This window comes from Halichoerus grypus, chromosome 13 (genome assembly GCF_964656455.1).
Source record: "Halichoerus grypus chromosome 13, mHalGry1.hap1.1, whole genome shotgun sequence".
Lineage (NCBI taxonomy): Eukaryota > Metazoa > Chordata > Mammalia > Carnivora > Phocidae > Halichoerus > Halichoerus grypus.
Genome location: NC_135724.1, coordinates 68,425,856 through 68,443,232, shown reverse-complemented (window position 1 = coordinate 68,443,232; position 17,377 = coordinate 68,425,856). Strand labels below are relative to the sequence as shown.

Genomic DNA, 17,377 nt, shown 5'->3' with positions numbered 1-17,377 from the left:
GGACTTTTGGAATTAAGAGGGAGGAGAGCAGCATGGAGAAACTGAGGCCCAGGAGGATCTGGTAGCCTGGAGCGAGGGAGCTGTGATGGGGGCTGAGGTACTGTGTCCTCTGGCCGTACTTTGCCCCTCCCCGGGCTCCGGGTTGCGGCTGTGATGGGGCGCAGGGCAGGCTTAGTTGTGCAAGGGGTCATTGCACAACTCTAGGGGGCGCCCACCACTTTGTGGTCATCGCAGGCATGTAGAGCTATTTCGACAGGTATCTGGCTTAGTGGTTGTCAAGCACTGGGGGAGGGAGATTTTTCTAATTCCCCACCTTGTGCCGCCAGGGTGGGCAGCGAGGGAGATAGATCCCAACCCGCCTGGGTAGCGGTAAGCTTTCCGTTGGGGGTGTGGGCAGGGCTCAGGAAGACGCCAAGAGCTATGTTCTCATGCCTGGTTGGGGGTGGGGGTGACTCCTCATTGCGGGTGGGGGTGATTCCTCACTGCGGGTGGAGGTGTTAGGGCCAGCCGTGTGGGTTCTGGGCTTACCTGCAGGTCCCCATGTCTCCCCCAACCCGGGGCCAGCTGACTTGCGTGAGTTGCTTCAACCTAAGCCTTGGTTTCCTATCTGTGAATGGGTCTGGGGTTGTGCCCCAGTTTCACCCCTGGGGCTCTGAGGTTGTGGTGACATAGTCCTCAAGCTGGGTTGGAGGTTTAACAGAGAAACTTCAGGCTTCCTCATGCTCCCCTCTCTGAGATTCCCACCCCTCCCCAAGCTACTCCACTCAGCCTAGATTCAGCGTGTGTGTGTGTGTGTGTGTGTGTGTGTGTGTGTGTGTGTTGGGAGGGGGTGGTGCTGATGATAAAGTCAGTATCTCTGGTGAGTGAGGCTTTTATATTCCTGGGGACGGGGAGCTTACTATCTTATGTGCCTAGGACAGGAACCATGGGGCCTGGAGGAGACTTTTCAGGCCAGCCCTTGCAGTCTTTTCTGGGGTGACATGGTTTCCCCAGACCAACACCCCTCAGGTCCCCTCTCAGTGTGTAGGGGTTGGGGGGCCTGACCAGAATAGAATGTGATACACTCAACATGTGAGGAAGGTTCTTTGTTCTGTAAATCATGCCTTTGGGTTTTTGTTTTGTTTTGTTTTTAAGATTTTATTTATTCATTTGAGAGAGAGAGAGAGAGAGAGAGAAAACACAAGGGGGGGAGGGGCAGAGGGACAAGCAGACTTCCTGCTGAGCAGGGGAGCCCCATGCAGGCTCCATCCCAGGACCTGGAGATCATAACCTGAGCTGAAGTCAGACACTTAACCGAGTGAGCCACCTGGGCGCCCCCATCATGCCTTTGTTGACACAGCTTTTAATGAGACCCCTTTCCTCCTCACTCCCCTCCCTGGAACCTTCAGCTGCTTCTGGGCTTTGTGCCCCCAGGCAGCTTCCCCCTCCCCAGCTTGCCCCAGGCCAGGGATTTCCTGTTGGGATCACCTGGGGGGTTTGGGCCACCCTCTGCCCACTCATACATTCTTCGTACCCTCCCGCCGCTGGAGATATGGCCATGTCTTATGCCTTCCCAGGCAGGGAGACAATTGCTGAGCAGGCTCAGGCTAGGGGCAGCCCCATGTCTCTCCACTATAGACCCCTCGCAGCCGACTGCCCTGCAGTGCAAATCCCCTGACATCCTGGCTGGTGTCTAGCCCTCAGGGAAGAGCTATGGGCCTTGGTCCCTGGATCCTGGCCTGTCCATCTTCTCAGTCATCCTGGTCTGCAGGTGATGTCCCGGGAAAAAGCTTAGTCATAGCACCACCATCCTGGGGCCATGGAGGATTTATGTAGAAATGCATTTTTTGGTGGATTTCGTCCCAAGCTTGCTCAAGAGCAGTGGGTGAGAGGACAAGACTTGTTTTGATTGTGTGACCCAGGATGGGCAGCAATACCTGGTCAGCCTCTGTCTCTCTACCTGCTTATCAGCTGGCACAGCCTTGTAGGGTGGTCATAGATTAGATATTCCAGATGGAGACTGTGGGGGCTCCCAGGCAGCCTAGACACAGGTGGTTGGGAGCCAGGGAAGGAGCCGTGACTCAGGGAGTGGCTCAGCCTTATTCTTGGCAGATGGAAGCCAAAGGGGAATGGGAAGCAGGGTCCAAGGTCTCCTGGGCTGGGCATGCACTTGTTCCTGGCTCAAGCTCTCCTTGTTGGGCTGGTAGGGACACGCAGCAACTTGGGGGCTGGTATGGGGCGGCCTGGTGTGTATTGCTGGGTTCTGTGACTTGGACCAGCTCTGGCCCTCTCTGGGCCCTGCCTTTCCAGGCTGCTCAGGTCGTTTCTTGGGCCTGAGGTGCTAACATTCCTGCATAGGCAGTGGAACTGGTCTGGACTCGAGGCCCCAGGCTATGTTCCAGGAAGTCACACTTGGCATCTGCCTGAGTGGTGTGGTAAAGGCTCTCAGGTCCTGCTTCTGGACATCATGTTTGGCCCTGGAGTTCAGATGCTCTGAACAGGGACAGGGTGAGCCAGGAGGGTACCCAGCCTAGGGCTTGCTGGTGGGGTGCTTGCCAGTGCACTCTGCCCTTTGAGGGGAACCGAGGCCAAGAGAGGGGGACCCTCTGCCTCTGTCACTGCACCTCTCTTGCCCTGCTGGGGCCATACTCCTCACCTCCTGCCATTGCCAGGGGGAACCCAAGAGTCACTGCTCTTATAGTACCTCCCATCTCCTGCCCAGGGCCCTCCCAGGACTGCGTGAACTTTAGTCACTTAGTGACAGGCCGAGTCACTGCACCTCCCTGCTGCCTTGACGTCAGACTCTGGGGCTGTCCTCCCTGCCAGGCTGGATCTTTTAGAGGACAGCCTGTTCTCCACCCCACTCCGATACCTTCAACTGCTCCATGAGGTGGCTGGGATCACCCGGCCAACCGCTTGCCTGCTCTGGGACTCGGTGAGCAGGAGAGTTCCTCTGCCCTCTCCTGCCCCTTTCCTGCCTCTGTTCCTCCTTGGAGGTGCCCTCCCTCGGATCCCAATCCCAGTTCAGAGGCCCCCTGAGGAGCTCTGCAGGGGGCTGCAGGCGTGGCTCTGGGCCACTCCTGGGAGTGGGGGGGGGGGTGGAGGGCCAGCCGGAGCTGTGGCCCAGACTTTCCCAGGCAGACAGATCTGGCCGTTTCCCAGCCCAGAACTTCTTCTGAGGATAGGAGCTTTCTTGGGCCCCTGCCAACCCCAGGCCTCAGGTAAGCCCCCCTGGGTCATGAGGAGTGGGGTGGGGGTTTGAGGCCAAGCGCTGTGCCCGACCTATTCTCTGGCCTCAGTTTCCCCTCCTGACACCGATTTGGGTGAGAGCCAGGCCTCTGGGCTTGGACATTATTTTAATAAGTCTTTGAGAAAAACGTGGGGTGTGGGAGGGGGGTGGGAAACGGAAGCCCAGTCCCCCGCAGGGTGTCTTCCGCAGGGCAGGGGACGTCTGCCTGCAGGGCCTGGGCTAGGCCTCCCTGCTGCCCTGCCCAGGGAGAAGAGCATGGGGGTCGGTGCTGTCCACCCCTCTCCATACTCCCTGGCAATCTGAGCCTTGCTGGGTGCCCCCTGGCCCTCTGGAAGCCCACCTGAGCCCTGGGGTGGATGGATGGATGGATGGATGGATAGAGAGATGGATGGATAGGGGAGACTGGAGTACAGACCACAGGAGGTCATGGCTGGACACTACAGGGGCCCAGGGGGAGGGGAGAGAGGAGGGCCCTGAAGGGGGTCTTGGCTCACAGCCCCAAGCCCAGGAGAAATGAGGCAATGCCCCCAAGGTGCCTGGTGGATGGGACTGGAGGGCCTTCTTGGCGGGTGTGGCTGTGCCCATGCTGAGAAGGGGGTCATGACCTCTGTCCTACCCCACCCACCCCCACCACGTGTGGTGGGAAAGTTCTGTGTTCCTGGCCCAGGTCCTAAGGTCCCTTGTACCTCCCAGCGCGGTTATCTCAACGAGGAATCCTTAACCCTGACCCAGCCTCCAGGGTGTGCTCCGAGGGCTCTCAGGCCTGCCGGAGGGCAGAGGGCATAGACTGTCCCCTGGAGCAGTGGCAGGGGGAAGGGCCTGGTTGGCACTTTGGAGAGAGCCTTCTGCTGCTTTTCGGAGGACTGAGGAGCCGGTGATGCTGTCGGGAGGGAAGCGGGGAGGAGGCTTTGCAGGAGTCCCGCCAGAAAGGCTGGTGCCTGGATTCAGTCAGGGTGGGGAGGAGAACCTGGCTTGAATCCTCCTGGGGATGGAGGGTAGTGTCTGCCATGCGGCTGCCCACTGAGCCTGGGAGGGGAAAGCCCTTTCTTGCTGGCTGGCTTCTGGATGTCCCCGACGTGGGGTGGGACTCCATTCCTAGACCATTTCTGGGACACCATGTCTGGCCCTGGAGCTCAGGCCCTCTGAATAGAGACAGGGTGAACCAGAGGGAGTCGCAGCCTGGGGCTTATCGGCAGACACCCCTCTTTAACTGAGATTACCTCTGTCACCACACCTCTCCTTCCTTGCGGGGGTCACACCCCTCGCCTGCTGCCAACACCGCAAGGACCCAAAAGCTCGCCGCTGTCTCTCCCTGCACAGCCCGGAAAGGAGCCAACAGGGAAACAGTGAGCAGGAGGCTGACCAGCTTCCTCCTGCCCTAGCTATAGGCCTCCGGGGCATCACCCTGGTAGCCGATGACCACTACAGCCAACAGTCCCCTAGCACTCCAGCCTTTCCAATTTACTTAACCTCCGCAACATCCCCCTGCAGGATGCCTCTGTCATTCATGCTGGGCAGGTGGTCAGTGACGTGCCAAGACCCCACATCAGATGAGGGGCAAGACTCAGATGGGATGAGCTGGCTCCAGGGCCTGCATGCCCCATCCCCTTGGCCCGGCACACGTGGGCTTCACCACTTTGTCACATGACGCTCACACCACTGAACCCGGGCCTCGCTCTGGGCAAACCCTCTCTCGGCAGCGCCTGGAGATCTCCCTCAAACGTGGGAGCGGCTGACAGCCTCCTCTTCGGCTCCAGAGTTCATCTGGAGGCAGAGGAACCTCACAGAGCTCCCGGGGGAGGGCTGACTCGGCCTGTTTCAGGTACACTGTCTCAATTTTCAGGAGAACAAGGGGGCTGTGTGGTCGCGGTGTCTCTCTGGAGCGGACTCTGTGGCCGCGGGTGCCTGCAGTGTGTGAGGGAGACCCCAGTTATCTCAGCAGCTGCTCCAGCCAACCTCCCCCCCCGCCCCAGCTTTGGTGGCTACCCCTGCAGGCAAGGCGTGGGGCTCCCATCTGCTGAGAAAGGTAGGTCCCTGCCCTGCGGCAGCTCATCTGACCATTGGAGGAGACATGGCTGTCTGCTCTCTGAACCCCACAGTCTGGGGCAGGCCACTCTGGGGGGCCCATGGATGGTGCATGGCTCCGGGCTGAGGTGGGGGTCACAGAAGGAATCGGACCAGGCTTGTCCCTCGTGGAGTTCCCTGCTTGGCAGTGACTCCCACCGTAGGAGATAGACAAGGCCCGGCGGAAGCAGGGGCACGTGGAATCTGGGGGGCTCCCTGGAGAGGTTTCTGTTGGAGATGGGGTCTTTACCGGAATGGGGCCTTGAGGATAAGCAGGGAGATTTGGGAGGGCAGAGAATGGCGTGAGCAAAAGTCCGGGGGCTGGAAGCAGACACAGGGACATGTTTCTGAGGCTTGATTTTGGGCTGTGCCCTGTGAAGGTGAGGGTCAGGATGTGCCCAAAGGCAGTCCCCTGACCCTGTTAACCTCCACCCCCTTCCCCCACCACCAGGGCCCGCAGAGCCATGAAGAGGCGGTGTGTGTTCCTGGCCCTGCTGGCCGTGGTCCTAGTGCTCTTCCTCATCATTGGCCTATGCGTTTGGCTGCCCTCAGCTTCCAAGCCACACAACCATGTCTACGCCAGGGCGGCCGTGGCTGCAGACGCCAAGCATTGCTCGGAGATCGGGAGGTGAGTGGGCAGGGCGTGGGAACACAGGAGGACCACTGCAAGTGGATCTGGGCAAGACCCTCATCCCTCTGAGACTCAGTTTCCCCACCTGTCCATGAACTACCCAGACAAGGGGTGTCTGATGCATGTGGAGCTGCCTGTCCTTTCCTTGGAACTTCTCCGCAGCCTCTGGTCAGGGCAGAAGGGGACACTAACTCCAAGGGCAGGGTGCAGGTTTCCCAGGGCCCAGCTGGGCCCCTTTTCTCAGACCTAAGGATCTCTGTCTCTTTGGATAAACTGCTGTTTTATGCTATTTTGGACCCCTGTCTCACATTATATACAAAGATCAGGTCCCACTTAGAGACTTAAACAGCAAAAAAAAGTTACTGATAAAAGTAACAATTTTCCAATTTTCTTTCTATTATAAAAGTCATGTACATCTGTTTGCTTGAAAAGGAAGAACATACAAGCCCACTGGCTTTAAACTTATATGTAAAACCCCAGAACTATGGGCTCTTCTTCCATCCTCCTTTGGGCAGGGTGGCCCGGCAGGGTGGAGGTGAGTGGCAGGGTGCCCGTGTTGGGGGGGGTGGGGAGCCTTTAGGTGCTCACTCCCTGCCACATGCCACGGGTAGGGACGTGCTGAGGGAAGGCGGCTCGGCGGTGGATGCTGCCATCGCAGCCCTGCTGTGTGTGGGGCTCATGAACGTCCACAGCATGGGCATCGGGGGCGGCCTGTTCCTCACCATCTACAACAGCACCACACGTGAGTGCCCCCGGGGAGCGGGAGGTGAATGGCAGGGGCTGTCTATCTCAGGCTGGACTTGGGCTGGGGGCAGGCAGAGCTGGGCAGCCCCTGGGCTCACACCTGGGGTGAGGGGGTTGGTGCTGGTCCGGACTGCCCACCTGCTTCTGCTTCCAGGAAAAGTTGAGATCATCAATGCCCGCGAGGTGGCCCCGGGGCTGGCCTCTGATGACATGTTTAACACCTCGGAGCACTCACAGGAAGGTGAGGTGTAAGCTCAGGGTGTGGGTGCAGAGCTGGGCTGAGCTGCTGGGAAGGCATGGGCATCTGGGGCTGGGGACAGCTCTGGCTGAGCTGATGCCTACCCTTCTCAGCCTTTCCTGGCCCCACAACAACCTCCCGTAATGAACAGTCAAGACCATCATCACAGAGGGAAAAGAGACAGAGCTTCCGTTATTTCTGCTCAGGTCCCTCCAGAGCCACCCCGTGTTAGTACATGGAGAGAATAATTATTTCAACAGCTTGCACATACCGGGTGTCACTGGGGCCAGCACTCTGCTCAGCCCTCTTCACCGATGAGCCCCTTGAATCCTCCCTGTATGCTTGGGAGTCCGGGGAAGCGCTGTGTTGATTCTCATTTTACAGGTCCAGAGAGGTCATGCAAACCAACTGAGGTCACACAGCTGTATGGTGCTGAGGCCAAAATTGAACGCAGGCTGTCGAAACCCTGAGTTTTTCAAAGGCATCTAAGTCATTCATTTATTCGTTCATTTGTGGGGCTAGCTCTTGAGAGGCAGCAGAGTCTTTTTTTAACAAGGTCTTATGCGGAGAAGAGGCCCCCAATCTCCCCATGCAGCTGGGGGGAAGCCAGTGGCCACCAGGGCGTGCTGCTCCCAAGGACCCAAATGGATTGCAGGGTAGGAGGTTGGAGGCAGGAAGTTCCGGCTGTTGACCTTAACAGATCTGATCTCTAACGGCGGCCTCTAGGCGGGGCCCTGTGAGTAGCCCAGCCCTCTTAGCGTCCTCTCCAACCTACAGAATCTCCGAATTCTTACATCCGTTGGGAAACTCCAAATGGGTAGAATTGAAATCATTCAGTGTGATTGCTGGAGTCTTACAGACTTAGCACCTTAGGGACGCTTGGGATTCATTTATTTAAGCAGGACTTATTGGGCACCTCTTAAAATGCCAGGGGCTGTCCCGCAAGCCAGGGGACAAAGCAAGGGCAACAGGTGAAATCTGTGGCCCAGTCAAGCCAGGATAGCAGAGGCGGGAAGAGCCGGAAGGCATGCGATTCACCAAGTACAGCCTGCTCAGGGAGGGGGTGTCTAAGCAAAGACCCGGAGGCTGGAGTGGAGTGAGGGGTGTGCAGGTGTCTGGGGGCAGAGCAAGTGGCCCACGTGGGAACCAGTGAGGCTGCAGTGGGTGACCCCAGGGTCAGAATGGTTCAGGTGGTGTCAGACCTCATGGATCATTGCGAAGACCCTGCCTCTTGTCCGAGAGAAGTAGCAGTGTCCCCTGGGGTGTTTGTGGGGGTGGATCTAGGCCTAGGTAGGACAGAACCCTTGGGCTGCCGCAGAAGGGTCAGGGAGCAAGCTGCCTGCCCGTCAGGTGACCTGTCAGGAGGTCACCACGATAATCGGGGAGAGAAGAGGGTGTTGGGAGGCGGTTGGTACTCAACATACTTAGAAGGTGGAGCCTGTGCATCTGCTGATGGGTTAGGTGTGACACATATGCCAAGTGTCCTGGATGACTGGTCTTTGATATCTGTATCTGGAAGGATGGGGTGCCCCTAAGAGAGAACGGCAAGGCTTCGGGGGACTGGGTTTGGGTGACAGGCAGGAGTCGAGTGTGCTAAGTTTGAGATGCCTTTTTGGCACGGGCAGGTGCATCCTCAGATCTGACCCTTAGAGGAGCAAGCCGGGCCAGAGAGTACATTTGGAGTTGTCGGCACATAAATGGAACTTGAAGCTCTGATCTGGGGGAGTAGACAGAGGAGGCTCTAGGAGAGCCTGGCAGGTGGGATGCAGAGGCGACCCGGGAGGAGTGAAGGGTTGGGTAAAGTGAAGTTAGGAGGGGACCCTGGTCTGCCAGTATGGGGGTCACTGGTGACCTTGGCGAGCAGGGTGGTGTGAGACCTGATTGGCCCAAGTTCAGGGCAGCATTTATTTAAGGTGGGGGGAATTATGGGCTGGGTGTCAGACCTTCTGAGATGTGCAGACATGCAGATCCTAACAACCTGGCTCTCGTGCGCAACTTCATGTTGTTATGAACCTAGAAGCTGCCTAGTCTGGGAGTGGCTGAAATGGCCCTGGTCATCCAGGGTGAAAGCAAGAGGGTGTCTGGGAGCAAGGGCCGTGGCTGTACCTTTCTGCATCAGTGTCCAGCTTAGGGCACGGTGGGCGGTGGGGGTAGATGGGAATCAGGGTCCATGGGTGTTTCCAATGGAACTGTGGGTTCCTCTAAAGTCAACTGGAAGAGACAAGCTCTTTGTGGTCAGATGGGGAAACTGAGGCCCAGAGAGGGTACAGGGCAAGGGTTTGGGTTCAGGTCCTGGTTGGTTTTTTGTTTTTTTGTTTTTTAAGATTTTATTTATTTATATGACAGAGAGAGCGAGACCGAGCACACAAGCAGGGGGAGCAGGAGAGGGAGATGCAGGCTCCCTGTTGAGCAGGGAGCCCGATGCGGGGCTCGATCCCAACCCGAGCTGAAGGCAGCCTCTTAACCGACTGACCCACCCAGGGGCCCCTTAGGTCCTGGTTCTGGGACAGTAGAAGGGAGGAAAGGGGAGGTCTTGCCTCGGCACTGGCTCAGTGTTGAGGGTGGCCCGGGCTTGCGCTGGGGACTTTGGTGGGTTCTGGTGGACCCCTTGAGCCTGTGGGCGAGGAGGCTCAGACTGAGAGATGGCAGGGGTCTGGCTTCCCCACAGTCTTGGTGCGCAGCTGTGGGCCTGACACAGGATTTCAAACCTGGTGGCCCCTGCAGAGGCAGACATCTAGTCCTGGGACTGCAGAACCCAGCACAGGAGGCACCTCTCCCCTCTGTGGCCTCCCTCACGTGTCCCAAGCCAATCTACACCCTTGCCTGCCGAGTCCAGATATGACAACTTCCATTTCTTTCCAAAACCTCACTAATCCCATGTGGGGACTGTGCCTAGGTTGTGGCCTGAGAGAGCATCCCTCCCGATGTCCCCGGCCCGGAGCCACTAATTGTGTGTGTCCCTGTCCCTGTGCAGGGGGCCTGTCGGTGGCGGTTCCCGGTGAGATCCGTGGCTATGAGCTGGCCCACCAGCGGCACGGGCGGCTGCCCTGGGCTCGCCTCTTCCAGCCCAGCATCCAGCTGGCCCGCCAGGGCTTCGCCGTGGGGAAGGGCTTGGCGGCAGCCCTGGAGAAAAGCCAGGCCGTCATCGAGCGGCAGCCTGCGCTGTGGTATGTCTGTGGGGGTTGGCCTGCCCTGGGCCACAGGCTGGGCAGACGTGGCCCAAGGTCCCTGCGGGCTGTGAATGACTGGCGGAGTGCTTTCAGGAACCTGTGCTGATGGAGGGACGAGGTCTAGAATCCAAGAACCCTTCCCAGTGTGTGTGGGATCACATTCTGAGCCTGGTGCCCGGGGTCCCAGGCTTGTGTGTCCTGAGTGGCAGGGGCTCTAGGAGGCATGGGCTGGACACCAGAGGATGAGGGCCACCTGCCTGTGGACAGGTGCTCACTGTCCTTTGATCTCCTGTGTGGTTGGGTGGGAGTGGCTGGCCGAATCTGCCCCGCCTGCCGGCCTCACGGGAGCCTCTCTGCCCCAGCGAGGTGTTCTGCCGGGATGGGAAGGTGCTGCGGGAGGGGGACAGAGTGATCATGCCGCGGTTGGCCGACACGTACGAGACGCTGGCCTTGGAGGGAGCCCAGGCCTTCTACAACGGGAGCCTCACAGCCCAGATTATCAAGGACATCCAGGCTGCTGGTGAGTGGGCAATCTCAGGGGCCCCAGGGAAGGAACCCTGAGCCAGAGCTGAGAGGCCTTAGGTCCTCTGGTCCTGCCTGGCCCGGGCACTGGGCCCTCAGGCAGCATCTGGCGGGGGAGGGGGAGGCAAAGGATACATCTGCAATCAGTGACAGTCCACATGGATCTACAGATCTTGGTTAGGTCAAAACTGAGAGACCAGTGCAGTTCAGGAGAGAAAGTTCTCGGTGGATAAATGCAGGCCTAGGCAGGAGCCCGGGCTGAGGGAGCATTGAAATGCAGATCTGGGAGGACTTCCCAGAGGAGGTGGTACTTGAGCTACAGATGAGGCTGGAGAGAGGAAGAGCATTTCTGGCAGATGGAATAGGCTAAGGCCCAGAGAGGGTGAGCTATAATTATCCCTGAGGGTCACAGCAGATGAGGGTGGGCTTGGTGGGCTTGGTGAGAGAGGCCTTGGAGGGGCTGCAAGCCGGGACAGGTTCTGATGAATTTCAGCCAGGCAGCCTTCCGCAGCCTCTCTGTCCCAGCTGTGGATTTCTTCAAACTGTTATTTTGGTCCAAGACACGGAAGAGGGGGATTAGCATGTTGACCTTTAGCACTGACGCAGGAAATTAGCCTATAAATACCTGCTCTGTCTGGAGCCTGTTCCCTGTAGAATTAAGAGCCTCCTTTCACCCACCCGTTTGTCTCTGGAGGAGAGGGACTGGGCGGGGGGAGATGGGAGCAGATACTTTCCATTTGGAGAAGACTCTCTGGCCGCCAGGAGGAGAGAAGGCAGACCTGGAGGCCAGTGGGGCAAACAGGTGGAGGGCAGCTGGCCTGAGCCTGGCAGTGGGGGAGGTGGCATCTTCAGGGAGCACAGAGGGATTGGGGGTGGGGCCATGGGGAGGTGGAGGGGCGGGGACCCGCAAGGTGGGCAGGGCTTTCAGTTGGATGGTCTTGTCCTCCCCTCAGATGTGGGGCCCCATCCCCATGTCCACCCACTGAGCTGCTCTTTGCAGGGGGCATTATGACCGCCAAGGACCTGAACAATTACCGTGCTGAGCTGATAGAGAACCCACTGAACGTCAGCCTTGGGGACGCCCATCTCTACGTGCCCAGCGCCCCACTCAGTGGGCCGGTGCTTGCTCTTATCCTCAACATCCTCAAGGGTGAGCTGTCCCACCACGACCCTGCAAGAGGCAGAGCAAAGTGACCAGGGCTGTGGGGGGCGATGGTCAGGGGCTGGAGGAGGGGGAGGAGTGGTCGGGAGGTAAAAAGGTTTGGAGCAGTGTCCTGGGGTAGGAACAACTCCTGCAAGGGCTTAGGGGTGACAGGGTCTGTCTGGCTTGCCCAGTTACTCAATGCTGGAAGTTCACAGCTCGGGGGGCCTAGTCCAGAGGATGCGTCTGGCAAATCTAAGTGATCTTCTGGGACTGGGTAAGACTGGGTAAGACTGGGTAGCCCTTCCGGCTGGACGTTTGAGGCCCAGACCCAGAGGTCCCTTGCCTCATTCCATCCTTACATTCCTCCAAAGTGTCCATTGGTAGTTATTAAATGTTCCCCTTCTCAAGCTGGGCCAAGCGAAGCGATTAGGGAGGTGTGAGCCTACCCCGTGGGCACCCAGCTGTCTTGGCCGAGCTGGGGTGTCCCAAGGGCCCCAGGACTGCCAACGTGTCCCCATCTCTGCTCAACCAGGGTATAACTTCTCCCGGGCGAGTGTGGAGACACCCGAGCAGAAGGGTCTGACCTACCACCGCATTGTGGAGGCCTTCCGGTTCGCCTATGCCAAGAGGACCCTGCTTGGGGACCCCAAGTTTGTCAATGTGATGGCGGTAAGAGGCAGGCGCTGGCCCGTGATGGGTGGGGGGGGCCTGCCATGGAGGTGCCAGGATGGGTCCCTGGGGCCACCCCAGCCTCACACATGCTTAGTTAATCCATTCTTACCACCAACTTTGGTGGTGGGCCCGCCGTGTGCTGGGGTGGACTGGTGACCCCGAGTTCAGCCCTCTGCCACAGGGAGCTCACAGGGTGACAGACTCGACAGTGAGTGATTAGTGCCCCCTACCCCTGGCCACACTCCCATCTTGGGGGCTGTACCCTTGGCCTGGGAGGTTTTGGAGTGTTCAGTGCTGAGGTGAGGAATCCATGGGGGCGCCTTGCAACCCTCAAGGGTAATGAGGAGGATGGGGGAGGGAGGGGGTGGTGGACTGGGTGGCAGAGGCCTCAGCCACCGGCTTGCTGGTCACACCTGGGAGCTAACGCTTCCCTGATCCCCACCCAGGCCCTGCACAGCCTGACCCACTCACGGCCAGATGCCCCAGCTCCAGGCTGGGCCTTCACTGAGACTCCCGTCGTGGCCTCCCTTACCTACTTGGATCCCCCATCCCGGGGCAGACCCGCAGACCCCCTCACACGGACCTGTGCCTCTCAGCTGCCCCTCTGCTCTCCTGGATCTCTTTCTTTCCCGAGGACCATTTCATAGTACTTCCCACTGCAGCCGTGACTTGGGGTCGCGTACCCCTGGGGCCACTCCCCCTCCGCCCTCCCTCCTGGCTGAGGCTGGCCCCTCTGCTCAAGCACTTGCCGACTCAGCATGCCCCTCTCACAGCACTGCCCTGCAGTGACGGATCATTCCCGAGAGAGGCATATCCTTGTCACTTCAGAGCCCCCAGCTGCTGCCCCCATTCCTCTGCTTCCCCTCAGAGCACACTGGGCCGCTCCATCCCTTTCTCACGCCCTCTCCCATCAGGCTCTGCCCTCCTCACTCCACATTCCCCCTGCCAGGACCCTTACTCCACCCCCGGAGTCCAGCCTCAGTTTCCCCATTCAGCCCCCCTCAGCAGCATCTCATGCAGTTCAGTTTGCCACCTCTTTTCCTCAGCTTTTCATTTTGCAAAGTTGTGGACATTTTGCCACATTCCCTCCCTCTCTCCCTGCCTCCATCCACCCCTTTATCGATATGCATGTGTTTTTTCGGGTATCAGATGGTCAGTCCCCAATATCATACTTTGGGTCATAGCTCCTAAGACAGGACTCCTACATACTGCCAGCAAGAGGACCTGGCCTGTTAGACATCTGTGTTCCTGAGGGTCCCAGGGTTGTTTAGGTCCCGAGCCCATCAGACTCAACCCTCGTTGTTCTGTCCCTCCAGTCTCTGAACCTACAATAGACCTCTTGGCTGTTTTGCTGATTTTTATTATTTTTTTATTTTTATTTTTTTAAGATTTTATTTATTTATTTGACAGAGAGAGACACAGCGAGAGAGGGAACACAGGGGGAGTGGGAGAGGGAGAAGCAGGCTTCCCGCGGAGTAGGGAGCCCGATGTGGGGCTTGATCCCAGGACCCTGAGATCATGACCTGAGCCGAAGGCAGACGCTTAACGACTGAGCCACCCAGGCGCCCTGTTTTGCTGATTTTTAAAGCCCAGGGCAGTCATGTTGCAGAACCATCCCACATCCTGGATTTGACTTTCTGTTTTCTTGGGAGTCGATTCAGGCTGAACGTTTTCCCTGTGGGGGTGTTGCTGGAAAATTCTGGAGGCATTTCCTTTGCTCAGTCCCCAGGGCCCTTCCTTGCTGGCTCCTGTGTCATCTCTCCTCTTTGTCTGTCCTCACCGCCGTGGGGACCCTGTTCAGGCTCACGGCTTTAAGCAGCCACCAGAAGCTCGTGGCTCCGTGTTTATCCCCCAGCCGGGTCTTGCCCGTCAGCTCCACACACATGGGTCCACCACCCACCTGAAACAGGAAAGGGCACCTGTTCAGAATCAAGCTCCCGACTGTCCCCTTCACTGCCCCTTCTGCAGTGTTTACCCCCCCAGTCCAGTGGCCGCTCTGGACGGAAGACTTTGGGGCCATTGTTTCTCTCCCCTGTGGGTCAGCCACCATCTGTCACTTGGTTGATGCCATAGCCCCCCCGTTGGGTTCTACGCCACACACCCCCACAGCTGCCAGAGAGGTCCTGTGAACTACCGGTGCGCCCCTTCCTCTGTCCCAGGCCCAGGTGGCTCAAAGCAAAAGCCAGACTCCTTATAGGGCCTCTGAAGACTTACGGGATAACCCCCTGCTAACATCTTCCACCACCTCTCTCTTTGACCCTATTCACCCTCTGCCTGTCACTCCCAGGCCTGCCTCAGGGCCTTTGCATTTACCACCAGACCTCATTCAGGCCTCTTTTCAGCTGTCACCTCCTCTGAGAAGCCCTCCCTGATCACCTCGCCCCCACCTCATCCCTCTCCATCCCCTTTACCTGGCTTGTTCTTTCCAGCATGTCCCTGCCTGCCTTTGTCTTCCCTGCCAGGAGGGCAGGGACCTGTGTGTCTGTTCCCTGTTGATCCAAGCATGCAACACAATCTCCATGAATGAATGAATGATTGAATGCGGCAGGAGTGGGGGCTTGTGGGTGGACAGACAAATACTAAGTGTTGCTGGACTGTAGCAGAGGCAAAGGCTGGAAAGGGGATCAGACGGGCCACGTGAGGTTGGGGGTGCAGGAGTGTTGTGGTCAGGGCCATGTCGGGGGGCTTCCCAAGAGCTGCTCGCACAAGCCTGTGCCCCCTCCCCCTCCTCCCCCCCCACCTCCTCAGGCCAGCTCTGGGGTCTCGGCAGGTGGTCCGCAACATGAGCTCCGAGTTCTTTGCCGCTCAGCTCCGGGCCCGGATCTCTGACAACACCACTCACCCGACCTCCTACTATGAGCCTGAGTTCTACACGCCTGATGATGGTGGCACTGCTCACCTGTCCGTGGTTGCAGAGGACGGCAGCGCTGTGTCGGCCACCAGCACCATCAACCTCTAGTAGGGGCTGCCAGGTGGCCCTGGGTGGGCCAGGGGCTGCTTGCATCTCCCAGATGGGAGCTCCATCAACCCCTTTCGTGGGGGGGAAACCAAGGCGCTGGACCTTGGTAGAGCACCTGCCCCCAGCCTCACTGGGGTCAAGCTGGAGCTTTGGTGGGTGGGTGGGGGCTGGGTGGGGTGGGGCTGGGTCTGGCATAGCTGTCTGATCCAGCTGGTCTGCAGCTTTGGTTCCAAGGTACGATCACGGGTCAGCGGGATCCTATTCAATGATGAGATGGATGACTTCAGCTCCCCCAACATCACCAACCAGTTTGGGGTGCCCCCCTCACCAGCCAACTTCATCAAACCAGGTGTGGGGCGGGGGGCTCAGGTGGGGAGAGGGCTGGTGCCCTGGGCAGGCACCTGACCGGCATCTCTGTCCCTGCCCACCCATCTGGTGACCACAGGGAAGCAGCCGCTCTCATCCATGTGTCCGGCGATCATCGTGGGCCAGGATGGCCAGGTCCGCATGGTGGTGGGTGCCTCTGGGGGCACACATATCACCACGGCCACCGCGCTGGTATGTGCCACCTACCTGTCCCCCCCAGCCCCTGACCCTGGGCCACACTGACCCCTTCCCCTCCACCCCCAGGCCATCATCCATAACCTGTGGTTTGGCTATGATGTGAAACGGGCAGTAGAGGAACCCCGGCTGCACAACCAGCTTCTGCCCAACACCACGACGCTGGAGAGAGGCATTGACCAGGTGGGGCAGAGCCAAGGAAACTGAGTCACAAGGGGAGGGTCACAGGGTGTCCTAGGATGGAGGCCTGGATCTCCTGAGTCATCATAGACCACAGCCTCTGCCTGGGGCAGATGACCTTCACATCCACTGCCTGGGCCATCTTGAACCCCTGTGCGATGGGGGTCAGACCACCTGCTCCAGGGAGACCCAATAGGCCCAGTTGCCCCCAGCTTGTTGTTCCTGGCCACTGGGCGGGAAACGGCAGCACCTGTGTGGCTCAGCGTGGGTCTGTGTGGTTCCGATGGCATCGTGGGCCCTGCTGAGGCCTCTCTCTCCCCTCCCACCCCCAGGCGGTGACTGCAGCTCTGAAGACCCGGCACCACGACACTGAGGTCACGTCCACCTTCATCGCTGTGGTGCAGGCCATTGTCCACACGGCCAGTGGCTGGGCAGCTGCCTCAGACTCCAGGAAAGGCGGGGAGCCTGCTGGCTACTGAGTGCTCAGGGCGGGCAAGGCTTACTGGCAACCTAGGGATGAGATGCCTGCTGGGGCCAGAGTGGGACCTTGAGGGATTTGCTTCCCCTGTGAGTGACAAAGCAGTGCAATAAATGGGGGTCACAGCGTGAGGCTCTGGGCAGCCTTGCCGGCCCGGCTCCCATATCCCTGGGCCTCAGTATCCTATGTGTGAAATGGAGTTGTCTGGTCGGGAAGGGAGGAGTGGTGGGATTCAGAGGTCTTTACCCCTCAGGTGCTGGAGCTGGACTGAGAATGTTCTCGAGAGCCCGGCGGGTGGGTGAGTGGGGACAGGGGCAACTCATACCAAGTGCTGTCCTTCCTCACCCTGAGCCCCAGGACCAGGGGGCCCAGTCGTCCCTTTTCTGGCCTGGGTAGTGGCACTTGCTAGGATCGACCACCAGGGGGCGGTGCGGCTCTGGAGTTTTGGGGCAGCACGCCGCCGGCAGATGCTTGTACCCCAGCTACCTCTTCAGCCTGGCGGGTGTCCCCTGCTCACACTGTGGAGGACACATGGAGGTGAACCTGAGGTCTGAAGAGTGGGATTGGGCAAGAGGCTGGAGCAAAACATCTTGGTCAGAGCCAGGCCTGGGGGGTTTTCCAAGCACAAACCCAGAATGAAAACCAAGCTGTGATCAGCTCCAGAAAGAGGCCCAGTTCTCAGGGAACAGTGAACTGGGAGAGGTCCCCAGATCCCAAGGGTCAGGGCTTGGACCTGTGGGAGGCTGCATAATGCAGCCCAGAAAGAGGGGCCTGGAGGGGAGCAG

General features: G+C 58.9%; 1 protein-coding gene across 3 annotated transcripts; it reads left to right on the top strand.

Moving 5' to 3' along the window:
* The first annotated feature begins 269 nt into the window (after positions 1-269).
* On the top strand, positions 270-16,765 carry GGT1 (gamma-glutamyltransferase 1). 3 transcript variants are annotated; one of them, XR_013443439.1, is made up of 15 exons: positions 270-369; positions 2,702-3,200; positions 5,073-5,255; positions 5,745-5,921; positions 6,536-6,666; positions 6,823-6,909; positions 9,881-10,073; positions 10,439-10,596; positions 11,599-11,748; positions 12,275-12,411; positions 15,185-15,372; positions 15,584-15,722; positions 15,819-15,931; positions 16,004-16,117; positions 16,447-16,582. XR_013443439.1 is itself a non-coding variant. In XM_036110921.2 (15 exons), exons 4-15 carry the CDS (start codon positions 5,758-5,760, stop codon positions 16,591-16,593), a joined length of 1,671 nt encoding a protein of 556 aa, XP_035966814.1. In that variant the 5' UTR covers positions 274-369; positions 2,702-3,200; positions 5,073-5,255; positions 5,745-5,757; the 3' UTR covers positions 16,594-16,765. The 3 variants fall into 3 exon arrangements, 2 of the variants coding, with proteins under 2 accessions (XP_035966814.1, XP_035966813.1); XM_036110921.2 differs by having other exon boundaries at positions 274-369; positions 15,224-15,372; positions 15,595-15,722; positions 16,447-16,765; XM_036110920.2 differs by having other exon boundaries at positions 275-369; positions 15,595-15,722; positions 16,447-16,765.
* Positions 16,766-17,377: the final 612 nt, after the last annotated feature.

What these genes read in the sequence shown, in the direction of transcription:
- GGT1 (XM_036110920.2), top strand. Translation starts at nt 5,758, where the DNA reads ATGAAGAGGCGGTGTGTGTTCCTGGCCCTGCTGGCCGTGGTCCTAGTG. An exon ending in CATTGCTCGGAGATCGGGAG is followed by an intron (nt 5,922 to 6,535) that starts GTGAGTGGGCAG and finishes TGCCACGGGTAG; the next exon opens with GGACGTGCTGAGGGAAGGCG. An exon ending in CATCTACAACAGCACCACAC is followed by an intron (nt 6,667 to 6,822) that starts GTGAGTGCCCCC and finishes TTCTGCTTCCAG; the next exon opens with GAAAAGTTGAGATCATCAAT.